The 20169-nt window shown below is 43.6% G+C and overlaps 1 protein-coding gene across 2 annotated transcripts; it reads left to right on the top strand.

Annotated features, from left to right (window-relative positions):
- The first annotated feature begins 4205 nt into the window (after positions 1 to 4205).
- Positions 4206 to 18911, top strand: ETV3 (ETS variant transcription factor 3). Of its 2 annotated transcripts, none has more exons than XM_020991484.2 (5): positions 4206 to 4408; positions 6375 to 6437; positions 7066 to 7303; positions 8497 to 8612; positions 14018 to 18911. In XM_020991484.2, exons 2-5 carry the CDS (start codon positions 6392 to 6394, stop codon positions 15175 to 15177), a joined length of 1560 nt encoding a protein of 519 aa, XP_020847143.1. In that variant the 5' UTR covers positions 4206 to 4408; positions 6375 to 6391; the 3' UTR covers positions 15178 to 18911. The 2 variants fall into 2 exon arrangements, with proteins under 2 accessions (XP_020847143.1, XP_078012308.1); XM_078156182.1 differs by lacking the exon at positions 4206 to 4408 and adding an exon at positions 6071 to 6154.
- The last annotated feature ends 1258 nt before the right edge of the window (positions 18912 to 20169 follow it).

The raw sequence follows: 20169 nt of genomic DNA, 5'->3' as shown, positions 1-20169 counted from the left end.
TCAAAGTATTTAACCAGCCTCCCCAGAAGAAGGTGAACAATTCCTCAGAGGCCTCTCATGGGCCAAAGATTTTTGTATCTCCAACCCCTTGTACACCCAGGGAGCCAAGTAACATTAAGGGGATGGCAATAGGGCAATTCTCCCTGATCTGTGATAAGAATTGGTGACTATGCAGGAAGTATTACCATCTTTGCCATAGCCCTGGTGTTCCCATTGTTGCTCCTGCTTCTGGTCCCCTTTTTACACTGAGACCCACTGTGAACTGAAAAGATTGGGTATCACCCACCACATTACCTGATTGTTTAGTCCCAGGACTCAGGCTTTTGTGGGACTATCCCAGATTCAGGAAACTGTTACATTGTTTATCTTGTTTTTATGATGTTTCTGTTTTAGTTTTTTCTCTTCCTCCTTTAATGATGCTTACATCGGGCTTCTTGAATACTGAAGGTCAGGGTTAACCAGTAAAAGCAAGTCATTTAAGTGGTAAAAAGTTCTCTGGAATAGAGGTGGCAAATTTATTGTCTGAATGCAGCCACCAACATCTCCCAATGCTCCACTAGATTAATCAGGAAATGTTTAATAAAATAAAGTAGGGATCCCTTTCTATTTGAACTTGACACCACTGCTCCAGAAAGCCTAAAGGACCTACCACCAAGGGGTAGAGTGTGAAAGGAACAATATCCTAATCCCTCACCCCATGCAGGTTGGGATAATTTTTCCTTAAAAAATATTAAGGCATTCCTCAATATTTACTGGCTCAAGGGACTAAGGGCTCAGACTACAGATGTCACCTCCTTGTCACTTAGCTCTCACAAGGAGCTCCAGGGCCACTCTGATGCTGGACTGGTGGGTTTTGATGGAAGCTTCACTCAGCTAATTCAGTTCAAGGGGTTCTCAATGCATATACTTGTTAAATACCCTTCTCTTGTTATCTTTTTATTATAGTATTTTATTTTTTCCTAGTTACCTATAAAGTTTTTAACATTTTTTAAAAATTTTGAGTTCCAAAATTTTTCCCTCCTTCTCTCACCTCCCCCCTCCCTCAAACAGTAAGTAATTTGATATAGGTTATATATGTACAATCATGTAAACACATTTCCATATTAGTCATGTTGTGAAAGGAGAAACAGAACAAAAGAAAAAATGCAAAAAAAAGAAAAATAATATGCTTCTATTTGTATTCAAACTCCATCAGTTCTTTCTCTGGATGGGGATAGTACTTTTCATCATGAGTCCTTTGGAATTATCTTGGATCATTGAATTGCTGAGAAGAACTAAGTCATTCATAGTTGATCATCATTCAATATTGCTGTTACTGTGTACAATGTTCTGGTTCTGCCCATTTTACTTTGCATCAGTTCGTGTAAGTCTTTCCAAGTTTTTCTGCAATTATCCTGCTCATCATTTCTTACAGCACAATAGTATTCTATTATATTCATATACCACATCTTGTTATCTTTTGTTAACTGTTGAAGGACCTTTGAATGCCTCATCTTGTTCCAGTATCAAACCTAAACCACCAAGGGACTTGCTTGAGTTAGGCCCAACCCAGAACAATTGGTGACATTCTCCTCCATCCCTCATCTTGACCCCTTCATAAACCAGTTCAAGTCTGTCTTCTTCTGAGTGCCTTGTTCCCTTATCCTTTCTTGAATCTTGCCATGGAAATCCCCAGTCTTAGATTACTCTCAACATCCAATACCTTCCCTACTCACATGCTGCTGAACAAAGCTGGAGAAAATCACCACACTGACTGGGTCCACTATAGATTTATGTTACATAATCTCAGCTGGGTCCTCACCATTGCAAGGCAATCCCTTTAAACCTCCCTAATCAGTCCATTATGCTCTTTGCCACAGAAAATTTGCCAAATTTTTCATCCCTCCTCAAATCTCCTATGACTCTTCCTCTTTTACCCTCTCTGTTGAGAACCTTGCCTTGATCTATTTGTCTTACCTTAATCTCACTGTTGACTTCCAGTCTTAAATCTCCAACTGCTAATTGGACATCTCAACTAGATGTCACATAAACATCCAAATCTGAACTAATTAACTGTCCCTTTAAAACCTTTCCCCTTCTTAACTATCCTGTTATTTTCAAAGGCATCACTATCCTCCCAGACACCCAGACTCACAACCTAGGTGTCATTTTCAATTCCTTGTTGTTATTGTTGTTCATTTGTTTCAGTCATGTCCAATTCTCCCTGACCCCATTTGGGGTTTTCTTGGCAAAGATACTGGAGTGGTTTGCCATTTCCTTCTCCAGTTCATTTTACAGATGAGAAAACTGAGGCCAACAGGGTTAGGTGACTTGCCCAGGGTCACCCAGCTAGTAAAGTGTCTGAGGCCAAATTTGATGAATCTTCCTGACTCTAAGCCCATCACTCTATCCACTGTGCTACCTTCAATTCCTTCCTCTTTCTCATCCCCCACATCCAATCAGTTGCCAACTTTTATTTCTACCTTTGTAACATCTCTCCCATATGCCCTCTTCTTTCCTCTGACACTAATACCACCCCGGTGCAGCCACATAGCGCTTTATACTTGGACTACTGAAATAGCCTTCTGGTTGGTCTCCCTGTCTCAAATCTCTCCTCACTCCAGTCCATCCTTCCTTGTCAAAGTGATCTTTCTGAAGTGCAGATCTGACCATGTCACCTCTCCCTCCCCCATGGAATAAATTCCAGTGCCACCTCACTGGCTCCAGGATCAAATATAAAATCCTTTGTTTGACTTTTAAAGCCTTTCAAGAGGGGGGAAAAAAGCGCCCTTCACAACCTGGTTCTTTCCTACCTCTCTACTCTTCTTACACCTTACTCCATGTACTCTGCAATAACCCTCCCCTTGCTGTTTCTCACAACAAGACACTTCACTTCTAGCTTTTTCACTGACTGTCCTCCATGCCTAGAATTCCCTTCCTCCTTATCTGTACCTCCTGGCTCCCTTCAAGTCTCAGTTTAAATCTTACCTTTTCCAAAAAGTCCTCCCTTTTCCCTCTTAATGCTAGTGCCTTCCTCCTGTGATTATCTCCAATTTATTCCGTATGTAATCTTGTTTGTACATAATTCTTCGAATGTTGTCTCCCCCATTAGAATGTAATCCCCTTGAGGTCAAGGACTGTGTTTTTTGTTTTTTCTTTCTATATAAGGGGCTTAATAAATGCTGTTGACAGACTTACATTGTACAGGAAAGACAACTCGATGCACACATATAAAGCCATACAAAAACATCTCTTGTTGTGGGACTTGGGGAGGAGTGGGCATCCTCAACTGCGTTCAGGAACCCTGGACCTCAAAAATACTTAAGTGTTTTTAGTAGAGACTAACAAAGGTAAGTTTACTTCCTACTTACAAGAGAGAAGCTTAGAGTCCTTTTTTAAAAAACAGCCTAAGGCTTTCCCTTCATAAGTGCTTTAGAAAAGGGAAATGGAAAGAGAAAGGAGAGGGTGCTCCTGATTGGTTTAGGAGAGGAAACATGATTTGTCAATTACACCTCGTCAGTGCAAATTATTTTCTGACTCCATGCTGATGGCAGAAGTGAAAGGACGGAGATGGGGCCGTGCATACTAGGGACCTAGGAGAGCCCGCGTTCTGGCACAAAGGAATGGGTCTGGAGCCCTGTGAAGTGTGTGTGTGTGTGTGTGTGTGTGTGTGTGTGTGTGTGTGTGTGTGTGTGTGTGTGTGTGTGTGTCTTTCCAGGAGCCTGGCGATTTGTAAAGTCTAGGGCAGTCTTTCCAGGGGTCTGGAGCCCAGCGAAGCCGGGCCGTCCCTTTCCAGGAGTCTTGAGTTAGATCGGGTCCAGGTTCCCCCTCCCTCCTTCCTTGAAACCCTTTCCTCTTCCAAGACTTCGGAGACCCCGCCCCCTTCCCTTTCCCCTTCACGCCCCACCCCCGCCCCCATACACGGGCTCGCTCACGCACAGGCCCGACGCGCGTGGGCATGGCGTAAAGACCCTTCCCTGAAGCCTACGTAACTCCCCAGGGAGCCCCGCCGAGCTTCCTTCAGCCTCCCGCCCCGCCCCATCTCTGCCTCTCATCTCGCCAGCCCCCTAAGGCGTGCGTAACGTGCCCCCGCATCATGACGCACGGCACTCGGGCTGGGGCGGAAGCACGGGGTTGGGGGCGAGGAAGAGGCGGAGTGTGGGCGGAAGTCGCTGTCTGCGGGGAAGAGAAAGGAAAGGGAGACGGGGCGGAGGTTGGAGGAGGCGGGGAAGGAGACCGTAGCGAAAGGCCGTGAAGGAAGATGGGAGGGGCTTGCCTCTGCTCTCCTGCCGGTCTCCTCCCCTGCTTTCCTGGCTAGGGGACGGAAGTGACGAAGCCTACGAGAAGGTCACTTCCTGCTGGGGTGGATGAGGAGGAGCCGGAGACGCCGCCGAGGAGACGGGACCTAGACGGACCACGGAGGAGTGAGGTGAGTCCCGGCCCCGATTGGGGGCCCTGCCTCCTCGCAGCCTCCGCCTCCCGGGCCCCTCCGCGCCTGCTCCTCCCCGGGTCCGAGATGCCCTCTCCGCCACCATCCAGGCCGGCGCCTTCCGCGGTGCCTGCCGCCCTCGGTCCGGAGCCGAGGCCGCCCACTCCGGAGCAGCAGGGCCTCACCCCGCGCGGGCTCGGGAGCTCCGGGGGTGGTGCGGACCCCGCGAGGCCCGAGCCGCGAGCCGAGGACGCAGCGGGGCTCCCACGGTCTGAAGTGGGGGTCGGAGGTTGCGCCCCGTCCCGCAGAGGAGGCGGCTCGGAATCAGGGAGCCCGGGGTCTGAGGCGGAGGGGGAGGGGAGTAGCGCGGTCCTGTCAGCCGCAACCCCGGCGGCCCCGCAGGCTGTGGACAGCCAGCTCGGGGAGGGGGTGGCCCAAGCTTGGAGGTCTGTGAAGGGAAGTTTGGAAGTTAGGGAGAGAGGTCCGAGCAGTTGCTGAAAGTATGCGTTGGAATGAGGGGGAGGGATTGGGATGTCAGGTAAGGGTACTTCCTGGGCAGGTCTTTGGTGAATCCTGGTCTCGTCTGTGGCGATAGTCGAAGGACATCTCTAGACCATTTGAAGGATCCTGAGATGAGCTAGGGAAGGATTTGAGAGTTGTCCGGGGAAGCTTGCTGGAAGGCTGGGAAAATTACTTTTTTTCCCACACTCGATGACACGGAGATGGGGTCGGCTGGGGGGGGAGGCGGTGCTGCTGGAGGAGTGTGTATGTGTGTGTGAGTGTTTGTGTCTTTTTTGTGTCCTACATCCTCTGGGCTACTCTAATCTATCAGAGTGATTCTGGAAGTTTTAAAATGGGTGGCGGAGACAATTGAAAGTCAAGTGTTTTTGAGAACTTTGGGAAGTCATTTTAAAATGTGTAGGATTAGGATTTCCACACCCAGTTCTCCCCTCCTCATCCCCTGGGCACCGAGACACCTATACTTCCACTGACTTTAGCCTGTGCTGTGTATTGATTGATGAGTGTGCTAGGATTGGTGATGGCGTAAACCTATACTAATGAGACAGTAAAGAATGGATTTCCTTCAGGAGTGGATCACCTTTTGTCTCCACCTCCCCACTTTGCTTTCTCTCCCTTCTCCCAGAGGGGTAAGGGAGGAGTGATACTTTAAAAAACCAGGCAGTAGTCATAGGAAATTTCCTTGAGGAGCCAAATGAATTCAGCCTCATATTTTGTTAAGAAGTAGATACTGGGAAATGTGCTTTTTTTCCCTTCATGCTAAGGGGAGAAATTGTAGAACTATTTACACCCCATCTCCAAATCTTGGTGTGTATATGTCTTTTTTTTTTTCCTGGTGCTGAGTGACTGTACATGTGGTGTGTTTACTTCCTGTATCCCAGGGTATTTTTTCCGAGGGGGAGGGGGCTGTTTCTGGTTAGAAGTTCTCCTTCCCCGTGCTCACATAATCCAGCTGAAGAAATCAAAATCAGATGTGCATTCTTGAGTGGGAATAAGAAGGGTTTGGATTTTTTTTTCTTTCCTTAAACTGGTACATCTGGTGAGCTCAGGCTTGTGTATCTTGGCATCTGGATCTGTCTAGTAATAGAAGACAAACTGTTTGACTTGTTTTGGCTGCCTTTTTGGACCCGTCTCTCTCTAGCCTTTTCTTTCTACTTTTGAAGGGCCAGTCAGGAGGAAGAAAGCAAATATTAAAAACAGTGTTTACACTTTGTGGTTTAAAGTCAGGTGAGAGATAATTATGGCTCTTGAAGCTGATGACCTAGGGACCATCATTTGTCGACTTGGGGATTAACAGTTTGGAGGTGACAAGTTTGGAGGAAGGAGACTTGCTAACGCTGGGAGCAGGAAAGATGGGGAAAAGGAGAGTTGGAAGAAACCTATACAAATAAACCTAGGCAAGATAATAGCTTTTTAAAGTAATTGTGGCTTGTGTCTCTTTTAACAGTCAGCAGGAGGGAGAAAATGAAAGCGGGCTGCAGCATTGTGGAAAAGCCAGAAGGAGGTGGAGGTGAGCCTTTTCTAGTTTACTGGGAATGTCACTTGGTGGTTTCCCGTTTTCTCCACTTGGGCTCTGTCCACACCAAGTGCCAAACCGTGACTGACAGCCTCTTGGCTGGGTGGTTGCTGCTAGGACAGTTGTAGGCTTGTTTCCTATGGATGTGTGTTTAACATGTCTGTTCACCCCACCCTTGTCCTAGACTTTAGAAACTTTTTCCTCTTAGAGCCACAATTCCAATGTTAGTATCTTGAGAGAGGGGTGTATAGCTTTCTTTTTTAGAAAATATTCCATTATTTCTGGGGTGTTCATTCTGTGTCCCTTTAATCGCTTCAGAACTTTAATGCCCTCATGATGTAGACATAGAATTTAGTAACAAAGAAAGGATGGGCAATTAGGACACCTGAGTTTTGCTGCCGGTTTTTCCAGGAATTAGTAATTGCAGTAAGGACATGTAACTTCTTTGTCCCTTCTTATTCCCTAATGGACTAGTCCCAGTTGTCTGAAAAGGTGTTTTAAGGTATGTTTGCTCAACACTCTAGCATCCTGATCTGTGGAATGTAAAGTGGGTAGGGGTGCTGGTATTTAAATAGCTCTCAACTTCTTTAGTCTTATCCTTTTCTTTCCCTCTGGTCTTAAGGCTACCAGTTCCCTGACTGGGCCTACAAAACGGAGTCCTCCCCAGGCTCCCGGCAGATCCAGCTGTGGCATTTCATCTTGGAGCTGCTTCAGAAAGAGGAGTTCCGCCATGTCATTGCCTGGCAGCAGGGAGAGTATGGGGAGTTTGTCATCAAGGACCCAGATGAAGTGGCCCGCCTCTGGGGCCGAAGAAAGTGCAAACCACAGATGAACTATGACAAGCTGAGCCGGGCCCTCAGGTGAGGGAAGGAAAATGACCTATATTTGTGATGCTTTGGGTTAGGAGGTGATCAGACAATTTGGGAGACTTGGCATCCTGTGGAATAGTAGGTGACAACTGGCTAGATAAATTCCTTCATTACTTCAGAGTGGGAGCAGAAGAACACCTGAATGTAAGTAGTGAAGGTACAGAAGGAGAAAGCATATCTGTGGGTATCTGTAGGAGGAAATTCCAACATGGTTGGCACTGAATCCTGACAGGCAACCAATTCTCCTCAGTGGGCGAGAGGGTGTGGTAAAATAGGGATTGGAGTTCGTTTATAATGCTGGGGATTACTTAGCCTTGTCTTATTGGGCATTTGGTATTGTGCCTATCTGTTATTATTTCTCTTCTTCCTGACCTCTCAGGAGGAGGCTAAGGAGGGCTGATTTGGTTATCTTCTGCTATGATTGACAGCTATCCAGGAATAACATTTTTTGGCCTTGTCAATTCATAGGTTGTTTGGTTGTGACCTTCCAAGAGGTCCAGAGGTTGGTCTGTGTGAACTTCCTCCTTATTCCCTTCACCCTTGTCACTCTCAGTTTCAGAGATCTTTTTATCCTCGGTCTAAAGGGCAATTTATGACTTGTCTAGTACAGTCTAAGTAGCTGAAGGTACCAGTCACTCTTAAAATTCTCTAGTCCTTCACCTTTGTTGACCCTGAACCCACACGTTTATCCGCCAGCTTTGTCTGAGCTCTACAGATCCTTTTGATTCTTTGAGGTTAAGGCAGCCCAGGCTGGCTGCTGTTTTCCACATCAGGATATACCATTGTTTGACCTGTCACCATAAAACAATCCTGCATTCCTCACCCCAGGTTATAGGCATAGGCCTCCCAACTAGCAACACTTCCAGTCTCTGTGCTGCAGGTTTTCTGTTCCCACCTGGGCAAGGCAGACAAAAAGAGATAGTGTATGTATATTGTAGCTTTCTTACCAAAGTGGGAACAGGAAGGAAACTGGGTATAGAGCTGTGGCTGGAGAGATGGGGAAAGGTGATTGAGGTGAGGGTAGAGTAAAGGGACAAAGACTTTTTGCATGCTGCCCTTCCTACCTGGCCCCCCTCTCCACCTTTGAAATGACATGAGCCTTTCATTTGATTACCTAAAATTTTTTTTACGTAAGCTTAGGGGAGCTGGAAGATGCATTAATATGCATATTTTTGTTTTGACAGATACTATTACAACAAAAGGATCCTTCATAAAACAAAAGGCAAAAGGTTTACATATAAATTTAACTTCAACAAGCTGGTGATGCCCAACTATCCATTCATCAACATTCGGCCCAATGGTAAGCACAATTCTTTGAGTGGAGAAAAGAATGTGAACTGAAATGAAATCTAAGTCTAATTCTGGCTCTTCTAAGGGAAACTCAGAAGCAGTGGACGCTTAGGACTTTCTTGTAACTAGTTTCTTTGGGAATTTTTTAAAAAAGGTATTGATAATATTTTATCTCACAATAGCAGGCACATCCCAATACACCTTTTTTTAAAAGTACATTCTGCCCACAATTGTTGTTGTTAATAGTAAGGTCAAATGTATACTTTTAATTTTGATAATACATAGTACTGACACTGATATAATTGACCAGAGGCTGCTTTTTTTTTTTGAAGATGATTGCCCTTTCTTATGATTTTTAAAGCTTATTGTGTAAAGTGCTAGGTCTCTTAGAGATTTGGTTCTGTGTTCTCTAAGGAAAATGATTCCTAAATTTATGTTGATTTTTTTTTTAAATACAGACTCTAGAAACTTGTTTAACTCCCTAATAGCAACAGGAGTCTTTATAAGCACTTCCGATTTTCTGTGAAACTACCAGGTTTACCTTATCAAGTGAATACAGTCAAAACCACAGTGGCCTCAATCACGTTTGCAGTGAAAAGCAGTGTTTGATTGGGGGGGGAGGGGTTGAAAGCAGGGCAGCCTGAGCTGTTTGGGTTTCATGGCTTCTCTTCCCCCAGGGCCCCCAGGATACACATAGTCTTTGGTAGAGTTTCCCTTCAGAGCAGCCCAGGTAACAGTTGTCTATGGGGACATGACTTGGCACAGCTCAGAGGTCCTATTCCTCTGTAGATCTGGCAGACCCAGGAGTTGAAAACTGAAAGGCTTTTCACTCGTCCCCAAAGATGAAAATAGCACCACTACCTTACAAATTAGATTGTAATTAAATAGTTTCTGGCCATTCCATCAACTTCCAACTTTGTTGCCTTGGGTAGCAGTGGTAAGGAAAGCTGATCTTGATTATGAAGGTAATACTACTTCTCAGGGTAAAGTTTGTTCTAGAGCTGAAAAATTGGAACTGGGGAGTGGCTGAGAGAGAATAGAATGCCAATATCCATTGCAGATCTGTAATTACTACACACAACAAGTTAGGGCAGTTTTAGCCTGACGCTGCTATCATTACTGTTCCATCTCCCCTTTGCTAGCCACTCCCTCCTGTCCCTGGGGCATGCATTTAAAAAAAAAAAGTTGGTATTGGAATGCATCTCTCTAATTACAACCTGTTTTCTTTCCTTATGCCTGGGGGAAAGGCGTTAGGAAATCAAACCTGTTTTGGCCGCTGGAATCTTGTTTCCTCTATTTCTCACTCTAGCCCCTCCCTTATGCACCTGGTTTGGGTGGGGAAGGGGATTGGATCTCACTGGACAAAGAATCACACCAATAACCTCAGTCAGTCTCTTCCCAAATCTCCATTTCCCTCAAATCTTCACTGACCAAACTGTTCTAGATTAGAACATGTTCCCTTTTGAAGCCAGTGTACAAGCACCGACCTGGATCTAGTTGTACTTCCCGTAAGGCAATAGGGAATTCATCCAGTGGCTCAGGGGTAACCTTTTTTTGCAGGTCTGGGAAGGGAATAATAAGTCTCCCCCAACCTGTAGACTGGCAGAAGTAGAAAGAGTTATCTAACTGCCTAGGTTGAGTTGTATGAAGGTTTCCCACCAATACATACCCTTTCAAATCTTAATCAAAAAGTCGCAGACAAGTCATGAAGCAAAGCAAAGCTTTTAGGCACAATGCCTGATTGCTTCAGGGAGCTTCGCCTGGGCATAGACAGCTATCCTGTATACAATATCCTATATACAAGTAGGGTTTTGTTTAGAAATTGCTCTTACCCATATCCCATATATGGGCCTTATTTAATTTTCGGGGCAATGAAGTTGTGATCATCTTTTCCAAGGTTAGGAGGAAGCTTTAAAAGAGTACCTAATTAGGAATCGGGAAACCTGGGTTCTAGACTGGGTTCTCTGCCACAGACTTCTACCTAGCACAATGTTCTGCACAATAATGAGTGTTTATTAAATTGTTGGCTATAGGTAGAACTCTCTAATAAACATTTTTATTAAGTACCTATGTGCGAGGCACTGTGCTAAGCAACTGTTAAACTTTAATTTCTTCATCTCTATAAATTCAAGGCTTGGATTTGTGTTCTTTAAGGTGCCTTTTAACTTGATAGTCTTAGAATTCTTTAAGATTTCTATGGCCTCTCCTCCCTAGAGAAAAAGAAATCCAGGGATGCTGAGTTCAAGATTTTCATGAGCTCAAAGTTCTCCACAAGAAGGTCTTCTCTAGTATCTTTCAGTATCTTCCTCTACATCAGACTTAGTACTTAACCTTCCATCCACAGTCCCCAGATGAAAAATTTTCAGGGTCAGCCGTATGGATGTAAGATATATTTAAGTACTGTCACCTGTCCTGGCTTTTTCTTGTTCTCTAACTTCCAAATCAAATGTGAGTATCAACATCAGAGGTGAAACAAAAGAAAAATTATTAGCCTTTGGGAGGTTTACCCTGAAATAAGTTAGGTAAACAAAAACTGCTTAGAAACATAAGTATAGGTGAGGTTTAATACAGGTCAGAGCTAAAGGGATAATTCATTCAGTTCAGCAAACATTTGTACATTATTATGTGCAGATCATTAGGATAGGTAGGGAGAAGGGAAGAGTACAACCATATATAAGACATATTCCTGGCCCTCAAAGAGCTTACAATTTAGAAGCTGCCCCCCCAAATTTGTCCTGTATGTTTTTAAATTTGGCAGAAGATTTGATAGTGCTTTAAAAGATAGTAAAACAGAATAGAACCTTTATTGAGTGAGCAGAATGCCAGGTAGAAAAATTATTAAATTGAGAATGAGGTGACCATACACCTTCCTAGAAGGTAGAAAACCACTGATATTTATCCCTACTTTAGTAAAAAGGGCTTCTTTCACTGAGAAAATATTTAAATGCCTGCTAAATGCAGGTACCTCATTCTCAATGCAGGGCACCAAACTAGATATTCAAAGGGATATAAAAGGGATGTAGTATATAAAACATGGTCTCTCCTCTTAAGAAATTGTCAATTAGGGGAATTGTATACATGTATATAAGTAACTTGCAGTACAACACAGTGTTAAAAATCTTATTAAAAGGTGCAAAAAGTATGCTATGAATTTATAGGGGAGAGAGAGATCACTTTCAGCAGTAGGAGGGGAAAATTTCATGGAATAAGGCTTTCCTCTAAAACTATGGCATTCACATGACTTTTTCATTTGTAACATGCTTCTCTAAAACCCAGTTTCCACATTAGACGTATTAAATGCCTATTCAGGAGTGAGGCCGGAGGCATCTTGAATAGTAGGGGACCAGCTTTGAGTCATGAAGACCTGGATTCAAGGCCTGCCTTGACACTTATTATTTGTGTGACCATGCTTATTGACATGACTGACTCGACATGGACAAGTCATTTAACTTCTCAGTACCCTAGTCCATTCTCTTAAGATTATGTTCTATGTGAGTTGATCTGCATTATTTCCATACCATGAGTTTCCTACTTGGGTCCAAGTTCCCTACGCAGACAAGTTCAGATCAGGAGAAAAAAAATTATACTGGGGACAAAGTGACAAGTGTGACAGTAACTGCTATCAAGGAGTTTATATTGGAGAATATAGCCTATATACAGATCAGTAAATAAAAGGTAATTTGGGTTGGGAGAGAGTCCTGATTGGGAGTTCAAAGAAGGTTTCACTGAGGAGGTAGCATCTGAGCTGAACTGAGAAGAAAGCTAAATTCTAGGAGGTGGAGAAAAGGAAAAGAAGGCATTCCAGGCACTGAAATTGGAGGTAGAATGTTAAACATTCTACAGCTCATAGTTCAGTTTGGCTGGAATGTGGAGTACACTAGAGAAGACAGGAGCCAGGTTGTTAACGGCTTGAAGTGCCATCTGAGGAGTCTGGTTTTCATTCTAGTGTCACTGGGGCGATACTGAAGGCTTTCAAGCAAGGGAACAGCGTGATGAGATCTGTTCTTTAGAAGGATTATTTTGGCCTTTGTGTGGAGGATGGATTGAAGAGGGGAGATATTGAAGGCCAAGAGACCAATTAGGAGGCTGTTATCCATTGAAGAGGAAATAAAATTAGGTGGCTCCATCTTGAAGGAGCTGTATTGCCTCTTGGTTAATAAAAGGTTCCTGTATGATCCTACCTAGTCTGCGGTTATCGTCCCTGGTACCAGAGCCACAGAATGGCTGATTAATGATGATTCCTTTCCATACCTTTATTGACTTCAAGTCCTAGCTCTGTGGCCATGACCAAACTACATATACTCTCTGAAACACAGATTTCCTTATCTATAAAATAATGGTATTTATACTACTTAACACAGGGTTCTATGAGGTCATCCTTTTTTAAACATTGAAGTCCTATGTAAATATAGAGTTATTGCCATGTATAACTGAATTCTCTTTCTCACTTGTTAATTATCTTTTACTCTTTCCATTTATCCTCTCACTTTTTTCCTCACTTTGTTTCAGGGCTGGTTGGGTTTCAGGACACCAGGGTCTTTAGTAGAAACTACACCCCTTAGTAGCTTTAGAGCTACTGACCCATCCTCAGTTTTGTACTGGGAGACTTTGCTGAGAAGTTGCTGTGCAGTTAGTTGTGGGAAAATACTTAGGTGAAAGTAAATAACATTGTGCTGGCTTTTCCGCTCACAGGAGGAAAGTGAGCCTGTGCTGGATCTTCTTCCGTGCTTTATGGAGATTGCCATATAAAAGTTGCTAGAGGAGTAGTTGGCATATCATCTGAATTGTAGAAACCAAAAATATCCATAATGGAATCACTATTGAATTCATGTGGTAGCTCTGAGCTCATGAGCAAAAGTACTTTAATAATCTTATGTTAATGAAACTTGACACCTTTCCTCCAGGTCTCCATTTGCATTTTCTTGAAAATGTGGTCTTATTCAAATTACCCCACCCACGTATGAACTGAAGGATATGTGATTCTCTGAAGCATTCCTCTTCAGGGATGTTGTTTCTAGACCCTTGTAGGTAGAAATAGCCACAAGAAAGAGAGCTAGGTACACAGCTTAGACATGTAGGGACATCTTTAGCATCTACCTAGGGTTACACACAAGGTCCTTGCACTCTCACTTTCCACTGGGTTTGGGGAGGAGCCAGTAATACAACCCTAATTTAACCTTCATTACAGGCCAGACTCCTCATTTGAGTTGTGAATGTGGTGGACAAGGAACTCTCTGCAACTAAACTGAATGAAATACCTAATCCAGCAGATAGTAGGAAAAAGTGGGTTTTGTGGCATTTAATCCCAACAATGATTCTTCCTTTTGCTACAAAATGTAGCTATAATGTAGCATAAGTAAACAGTGATACAATTAATTGACCAGACTCCTTTTTCATTATTTTTCTCCTCCCCAGGAGTAGTACCCCAGAGTGCCCCTCCAGTACCAACAGCCTCCTCCCGTTTCCACTTTCCCCCTCTGGACAGCCATTCCCCCACCAGTGATGTGCAGCCAGGCCGATTTTCCACAAGCTCCCTAGCTCCTTCGGGGCAGGAGTCCTTGAATGATGCAAGTGAACGAAAAGCAGAGATTTCAGAGCTGGAGGACAGTTCCGCTGAGTGGCATAGGAGTGTGGATCTAATGACTTCCCGGAATTCAGTCACTAGTGGAGGAATTAGCCACCAGAAGCGCAAGCCAGACATTATGCTCCCTCTTTTCACCAGGCCTGGGATATACCCTGATCCCCACAGTCCTTTTGCTGTTTCTCCACTGCCAGGCCGTGGAAGTGTCCTCAATGTCCCCATCTCACCAGCTCTGTCCCTGACCCCAACCCTCTTTTCCTACAGTCCCTCCCCAGGTCTAAGCCCCTTTACTGGTAGCAGCTGCTTTTCCTTTAACCCTGATGAAATGAAACACTACCTGCATTCTCAAGCCTGCTCAGTTTTAAACTACCATCTAAGTCCCCGGACTTTTCCTCGTTATCCTGGGCTCATGGTTCCACCCCTGCAGTGCCAAATGCATCCAGAGGAGCCAGCCCAATTTCCCATTAAGCTCCAGCCACCACCTGTTGGACGAAAGAACCGGGAAAGAGTAGAGAGCAGTGAAGAGTCATCGGTTACTGTCACTCCTGCCATGGCCCCTACCCCTCCAAGGATCAAGGTGGAACAGCAAACTGAGAACCAAGAGCAGCCACTAAGAGAAAAGGAGGAACAGCAGCGGGAAGAGCGCTCTGTACCCAGTGGGACCATAGATGAGGAGGGCGCCTTCTTTGCACGCCCTGCTGCACCCCCAGCCTGGCCCTTGGTCCCCCTCACCAGCCCAGGTGAAGAGTCCCCAGAGTTGAATGAAGGTAGTGAGGACAGGCCTGGTAAGGATGCCCTGGCAGTAGTTGAGCCTAATGCCCCTGAAAAGAAAGAGGATGCCTTGATGCCCCCAAAGCTTCGGCTGAAGCGAAGATGGAATGGTGATAGGGAAGCCAGAGAGCTGAGTGAGAGCAGCAAGATTCATTGGAATCTTTCTGGGTCTCCACCCCTCATTGCTGGACCCAGGGGGGGTGGCCACAGCAGCCGCTGCTGATGCTTAGTATTGAAAATTAATTGGGAGCTGTTTATACTATAATTGAATACATGTATTTATGTAGCAAGGTTGCAGAGTGGGGGGGGTGGGGGGGGAGGGAATTAAGCTGGTTTGATCATTCTAGAGAATAGACTTGTATTTTTATGTTTTGGGTAGGGGAGGGGTATCTTTTTGTTGTAAATTAGCAGGATGTGAAAAGCTAAGTTGGGGGTTGGGTTGGGGAGGGTTAAATAGGGGAAGGAGAGGGAGCCTCTGTCCCCTTGGACTTTTGATAAGGAAACTCCCAAAAGACCAAGACACCTTGGTCATGTTGATAGTGACAGTAGGGGATCCCAAACACCTTGGTTTTCTATTGTATTTATATAGAGAAGTCATTAATGAATTTTCCTCTTTATGTAGAGGGAAACATAACAGAAAGGGGTTGGGGTGGGAACAATGAGACCATTAATTCTTAATATTTAGCCTGGAAAAAACTTTTTTTTTTCCATTTTTGATTATTTCAAGGGAGGGGCAAGAAATCTCACAGTCTTATTTGGGAGTCAGGTGTGAATTTATTTCTTTTTTAAACAGTTTTCAGGAAACCCTGAAAAGTAAAGCCAGATTAGAGCAGGGCAGAGGGGCAACAGCAGCAGCTATGTGATTGTCAGGAAGCTCTGCCCTCTGGAAGGGCTGCTAGTTTCTTTAGGACTTTTCACCTACTATACCTATTAAAGAAGCCATGAGGAGTTGTAAACTCTCTTTCAGGGAAGAAAGACGTGGGCAGGAGGAAGTAGCCTGATGCCTTTAAGAAACAAAAGACAAGAATAACCCTCATTTTTGCTTTCTAGTTGTGGTTTGAGGGAGTTAAAGTGAAGTATGATTGTGAGTTCACCTAAAAGTGTGATAGCGTTATTGAAAATGTCTTTCCATCGTGTCTGATTCTCTTAACATTTTCTTTAAGTCAAGCCTTAATAACTGTACAATATACGGGTCTGTTGGCACAACCTGTAGAAGGGCACGAACAACTTTTCAGATAACCCAGGAATGTTGGAACATGGTTAGGTTTTCCAGTTGGCATGTGAGGATTTAACTCTCCTCTCTATCCTCCTTCCATCCCAATCTTTGATATTATTGGGGTTGGGAGGAGCAAGGTGGTGAGCAGAATGGTGGGAAACAAGGACAGAGCTGAAATATCTTCTAAAATGCAGAAAGTTGATGTGGGTGTGAGTAGATGTATGGTGAAACTGGAGGAGGTGGAGAGACGGCAAGAAATATAGACAAGGAGAATAAAAGGAGAGGCCTGGTAAATGATAAAAGAGATTTTCTGTCCCAGTGTAACTATAAAATATTTGCCCATTATCTAGGGTAGTTCTGGTTCTCATTGTGATGCATTGATTAGCCTAGCCTGTATTCCAAATTCCAGTGAGAAGTGTGTTCCCCACACACACTCACACTGGAGAATGTTTTCAGTGGCTCCTCCAAAAGAATAAGAAGTCCATATCTTGCAAAGCCAGGAAAATAAGGCCAAGAGCAGGAAGAAAAGCAGATGATTAGAAGGGGAAATTGAGTGGCTGTGTGTATGAACTGAAGTTACACTATTATGAGATTAGATCAACTTGGACAGCGTTGCAGAGATGGTTAAAGAAGATGGTTAAAGGAAGCATAGAAAAACTCAGCTCCACCCTACCCTAACTCGGCTGTGTATAGTATATAGTATGATGATGTGTTTAAAATGGGTTTTTTTCCCCTTTTTTTAAAAAATCTTTTTGGAGAGTACCAGATATGAAAGGCCAAGAAAAGGGTTGGAACAGGTGGGTGTGATTTGGATTTAAGATTTCCAGGGATGGCTTGGATTAATGTCAGCATCTTGATTCATCTCCCAGTGAGCCATCCTGATTTTATATGCACCCAGTTAACTGAATCAAGATCAGTAAGTGACTTGAACTTTCCCACTCCTCAGGAAGGAGCCTTGATCAATGAGGCCCTGGCCAGGCTGCAAGGGGACCCTTGTTCTTGGCAATGACATCCCATAGGTTGCCTTTGGTACCTATTGTGGGTTTTTCTCTCTTAGCACCTTGACTTACCTCTGAATTAGAAGGCATGCTTGGGACTGGGGTAAGGGGGCAAAATGTTACTTGGTATATAGGAGGCTGTCTGGCCATCCCCCTTTCCCATACCCACATCCCCTAGAGAGGGCCACCAGGTGTCGGTATGAACTCAGGAATAGATAACACGAGGCCTTTAAAAAAAATCCATAATGCATATCTTTAACCCCCTAGAACCCAAGTGCCAGAATTCCTAGATGCTGCTTCTGTTTGAACAAAAATTCATTGATTTCACACTTGAAAAACACTCAAAAAAATGTTCAACTCCATGAAAATTGTTGTTTGGCTTTATGAACCTGTTGATGTTTAATCTGTTTGCTATGATCACCATTCCGCCTGTTAGTTTATTGATTGCACTGCGTGCTGGGATTAGGATGGTCCCTTTTTCAGAGCCAGACTTGGGCTTACTCAGGTTGTTGGGCAATGCTGACATCACTGATGTTAGAAGTGGTCCTTAGGAGGGTGGTGGTTGTGGTGCTAGGGCTGGAGGGGACTTGGAACCTCTTTTTCCTAACCTCTTTGCAGCACTTCAGCCCTACCTGTTATAAGCCAGACTCCTCCCAGCCAGGAACGGTGACATCAATGTCTAGCAGCAGCAGGTGGAGGAGGGAGAAATGAAAACAACGATGTTTTTTGTTTGTTTGTTACTTTATAATTTTTCCAAATTCCATTGTGCCAAATGTTTAAACTTTGACAAGTTTAAATCTGTTGACATTTCAACACCCACCTGTATTAACAAATCAAGAGTATGTTCTTGTGAGCAGTTGGTTTTTATAGCCTTAGGAAAAAACCTGTAGAGAAGAGACTTAACGACATCCATCCTCATCAAATAGCTCACTGTTTTCTAAGGGGGGTAGGGGTGAAATATAAACAGTTTACCAAGGCCCACACCACCCTCATCTCCATCTTATTAACACAGGGAGTTACCATACCTTAGTTTAGTCTTCAGTGGGCCAAGAAAAACCTAAGAAGCATTAACAAAAACCATAGCCAAGGTTTCACTTCTTGCCTGGCAGGTGGAGTCCAATGGCTGGTTATCCCTTTTTTTTTTTAATTTATTCCATAATTATGTTTTGTGGCTTTTCTTGTTTTGTTTTGTTCTTTTTATAAGCAAGAATAACTTTACTTTTTGTCTTACAGATCCTACATGGTGTTTGTTTTGATTTTTATCTTTTTGGTTTAAAAAGAAGACGTTTTAATCTGATTGTTTTAAAAAACTGTTCTGGTTTTAGTTTCTTTTTTGAAAAAAAAGAAAACTACCAATTGAAAATTGTTTTGAGACCTTTAGGCATATTCTTTAAGTTGATTAGAATTGTGATGCAGGGATTTGTGAATGAGATGTTCACTTACAGAAGATGACTTGGTTAGGTGTATCCACTTAAGCAGAATAAAGTGTGTATATGTACATAAAAATGTAAGTAATCTTAACTCCATTGTGCAGTGCCTTTTAGATGTTCCACTTTCTATAAAGTCTTCAGAATTTTGCATATATATATTATATATATATGATGTAATGTTATAGAAATATATGTATAATATACATATTTTTTCCAGGGGTATCTGATAGCTCTGTATTTTGTTATGGAAGTTGAAAGAAAAAAAGTATTTTACCTCAAATTAAAAAGCTAAATAAAATACTTTTAAATAATGTCTGCTGAGTCCATGTTGGGATTCCATCTGTTTGAGTGTCCAGTGACATATAGCATTTAGGGTTATGAAGACTGGGTAGCTTTAATCCATAATCTGTCCTTTTTCTTTCATTATGAACTTTGTGTTTTTCCACATAAGCACAGTGAGTGTCACTCAACAAGCATTTATTAAGCCCTTACTATTTCAGGCTGTGTGCTAAAAAGAGCAGAAGACTTAAAAAAACAACTCAGCCACCAAAGGAGTATACATGTGAATGGAGGAGAACATAAGTAGATAACTAGCAATAAGAACCATACTGAGTGTGGTATGGAGGTAAGCTGAGAGGAGACTGGGAAATGCCTATAGAAAGGGTTTTTTGAGCCGAGTCTTGGAGGAAGCCTAGAGGCAAGGGGGCAGAGCCTTACAGGCATTTTCAGGGAGAGGTACAGACAATGCAGAGGCACAGGAGTAGGCCAGTGTAGCTAGACTGTAGTACAGATGGAGGAGAGTAAGGTGATGGAGAGCCTTGAATGCCAAACAGGCCTTCCATTTAATCCTGGAGGTAGTAGATGTGAAGGTAAAAACAAGTTGATGAGAACCTGGATTGTGAGTCTGAGATGATAGTGCCCTTGACTGGGGAATTTAGAAGAGAGGAGGATTTAGAAGAAAATACATATTGAGTGTAAGAGGCCTAGAGGACATCCACTTCAAGATTTTCAAGGGGTTGGATACGTGACTAGCTCAGCAGAGATCTGAGCTAAATATATACATCAGGGAACCATCTACTTAGAGATTATTGAATCCATGGGAGCTGATGAGATAATAGTTAGCATTTATGAAGTGCCAACTATGCCAGGCACCATGCTGGTGCTCTGCAAATATCTCATTTGATCCTCACAACAATGCAGGGAGGTAGGTGCTATTATCCCCACTTTACATTTAAACCTGAGGCAAACAAGTGACTTGCCCAAGGTTATACAGCTAGTGTCTGAGGTTTGATTTGAACTCAAGTCTACCTGACTCCAGGCCCAGCACTTGCATCCACCTAGCTTACGGATCACCAACTGAGACAGACCCCAAATGGGGTCAAGACCCACAGTTTAAGAAGTGCTGAAGGGGTCGTGAGTGGGAAAAGTTTAGGGAGAAAAAAGGAAAAGGACACAGGACAGCCTTGTGCGATACCCATCGGTACTGAGTATGCCTTGGATAACCTGCAAAGGGAACTAAGTGGTCATAAAGATAGAGGGCTGGGAAGTGCCATGAAAATCGAGGAAGGAAG

This window comes from Phascolarctos cinereus, unplaced genomic scaffold, assembly GCF_003287225.1.
Source record: "Phascolarctos cinereus isolate Bilbo 61053 unplaced genomic scaffold, phaCin_HiC Scaffold_5;HRSCAF=322, whole genome shotgun sequence".
In the NCBI taxonomy this organism is placed as follows: domain Eukaryota; kingdom Metazoa; phylum Chordata; class Mammalia; order Diprotodontia; family Phascolarctidae; genus Phascolarctos; species Phascolarctos cinereus.
This window is presented reverse-complemented; position numbering and strand designations above follow the sequence as displayed.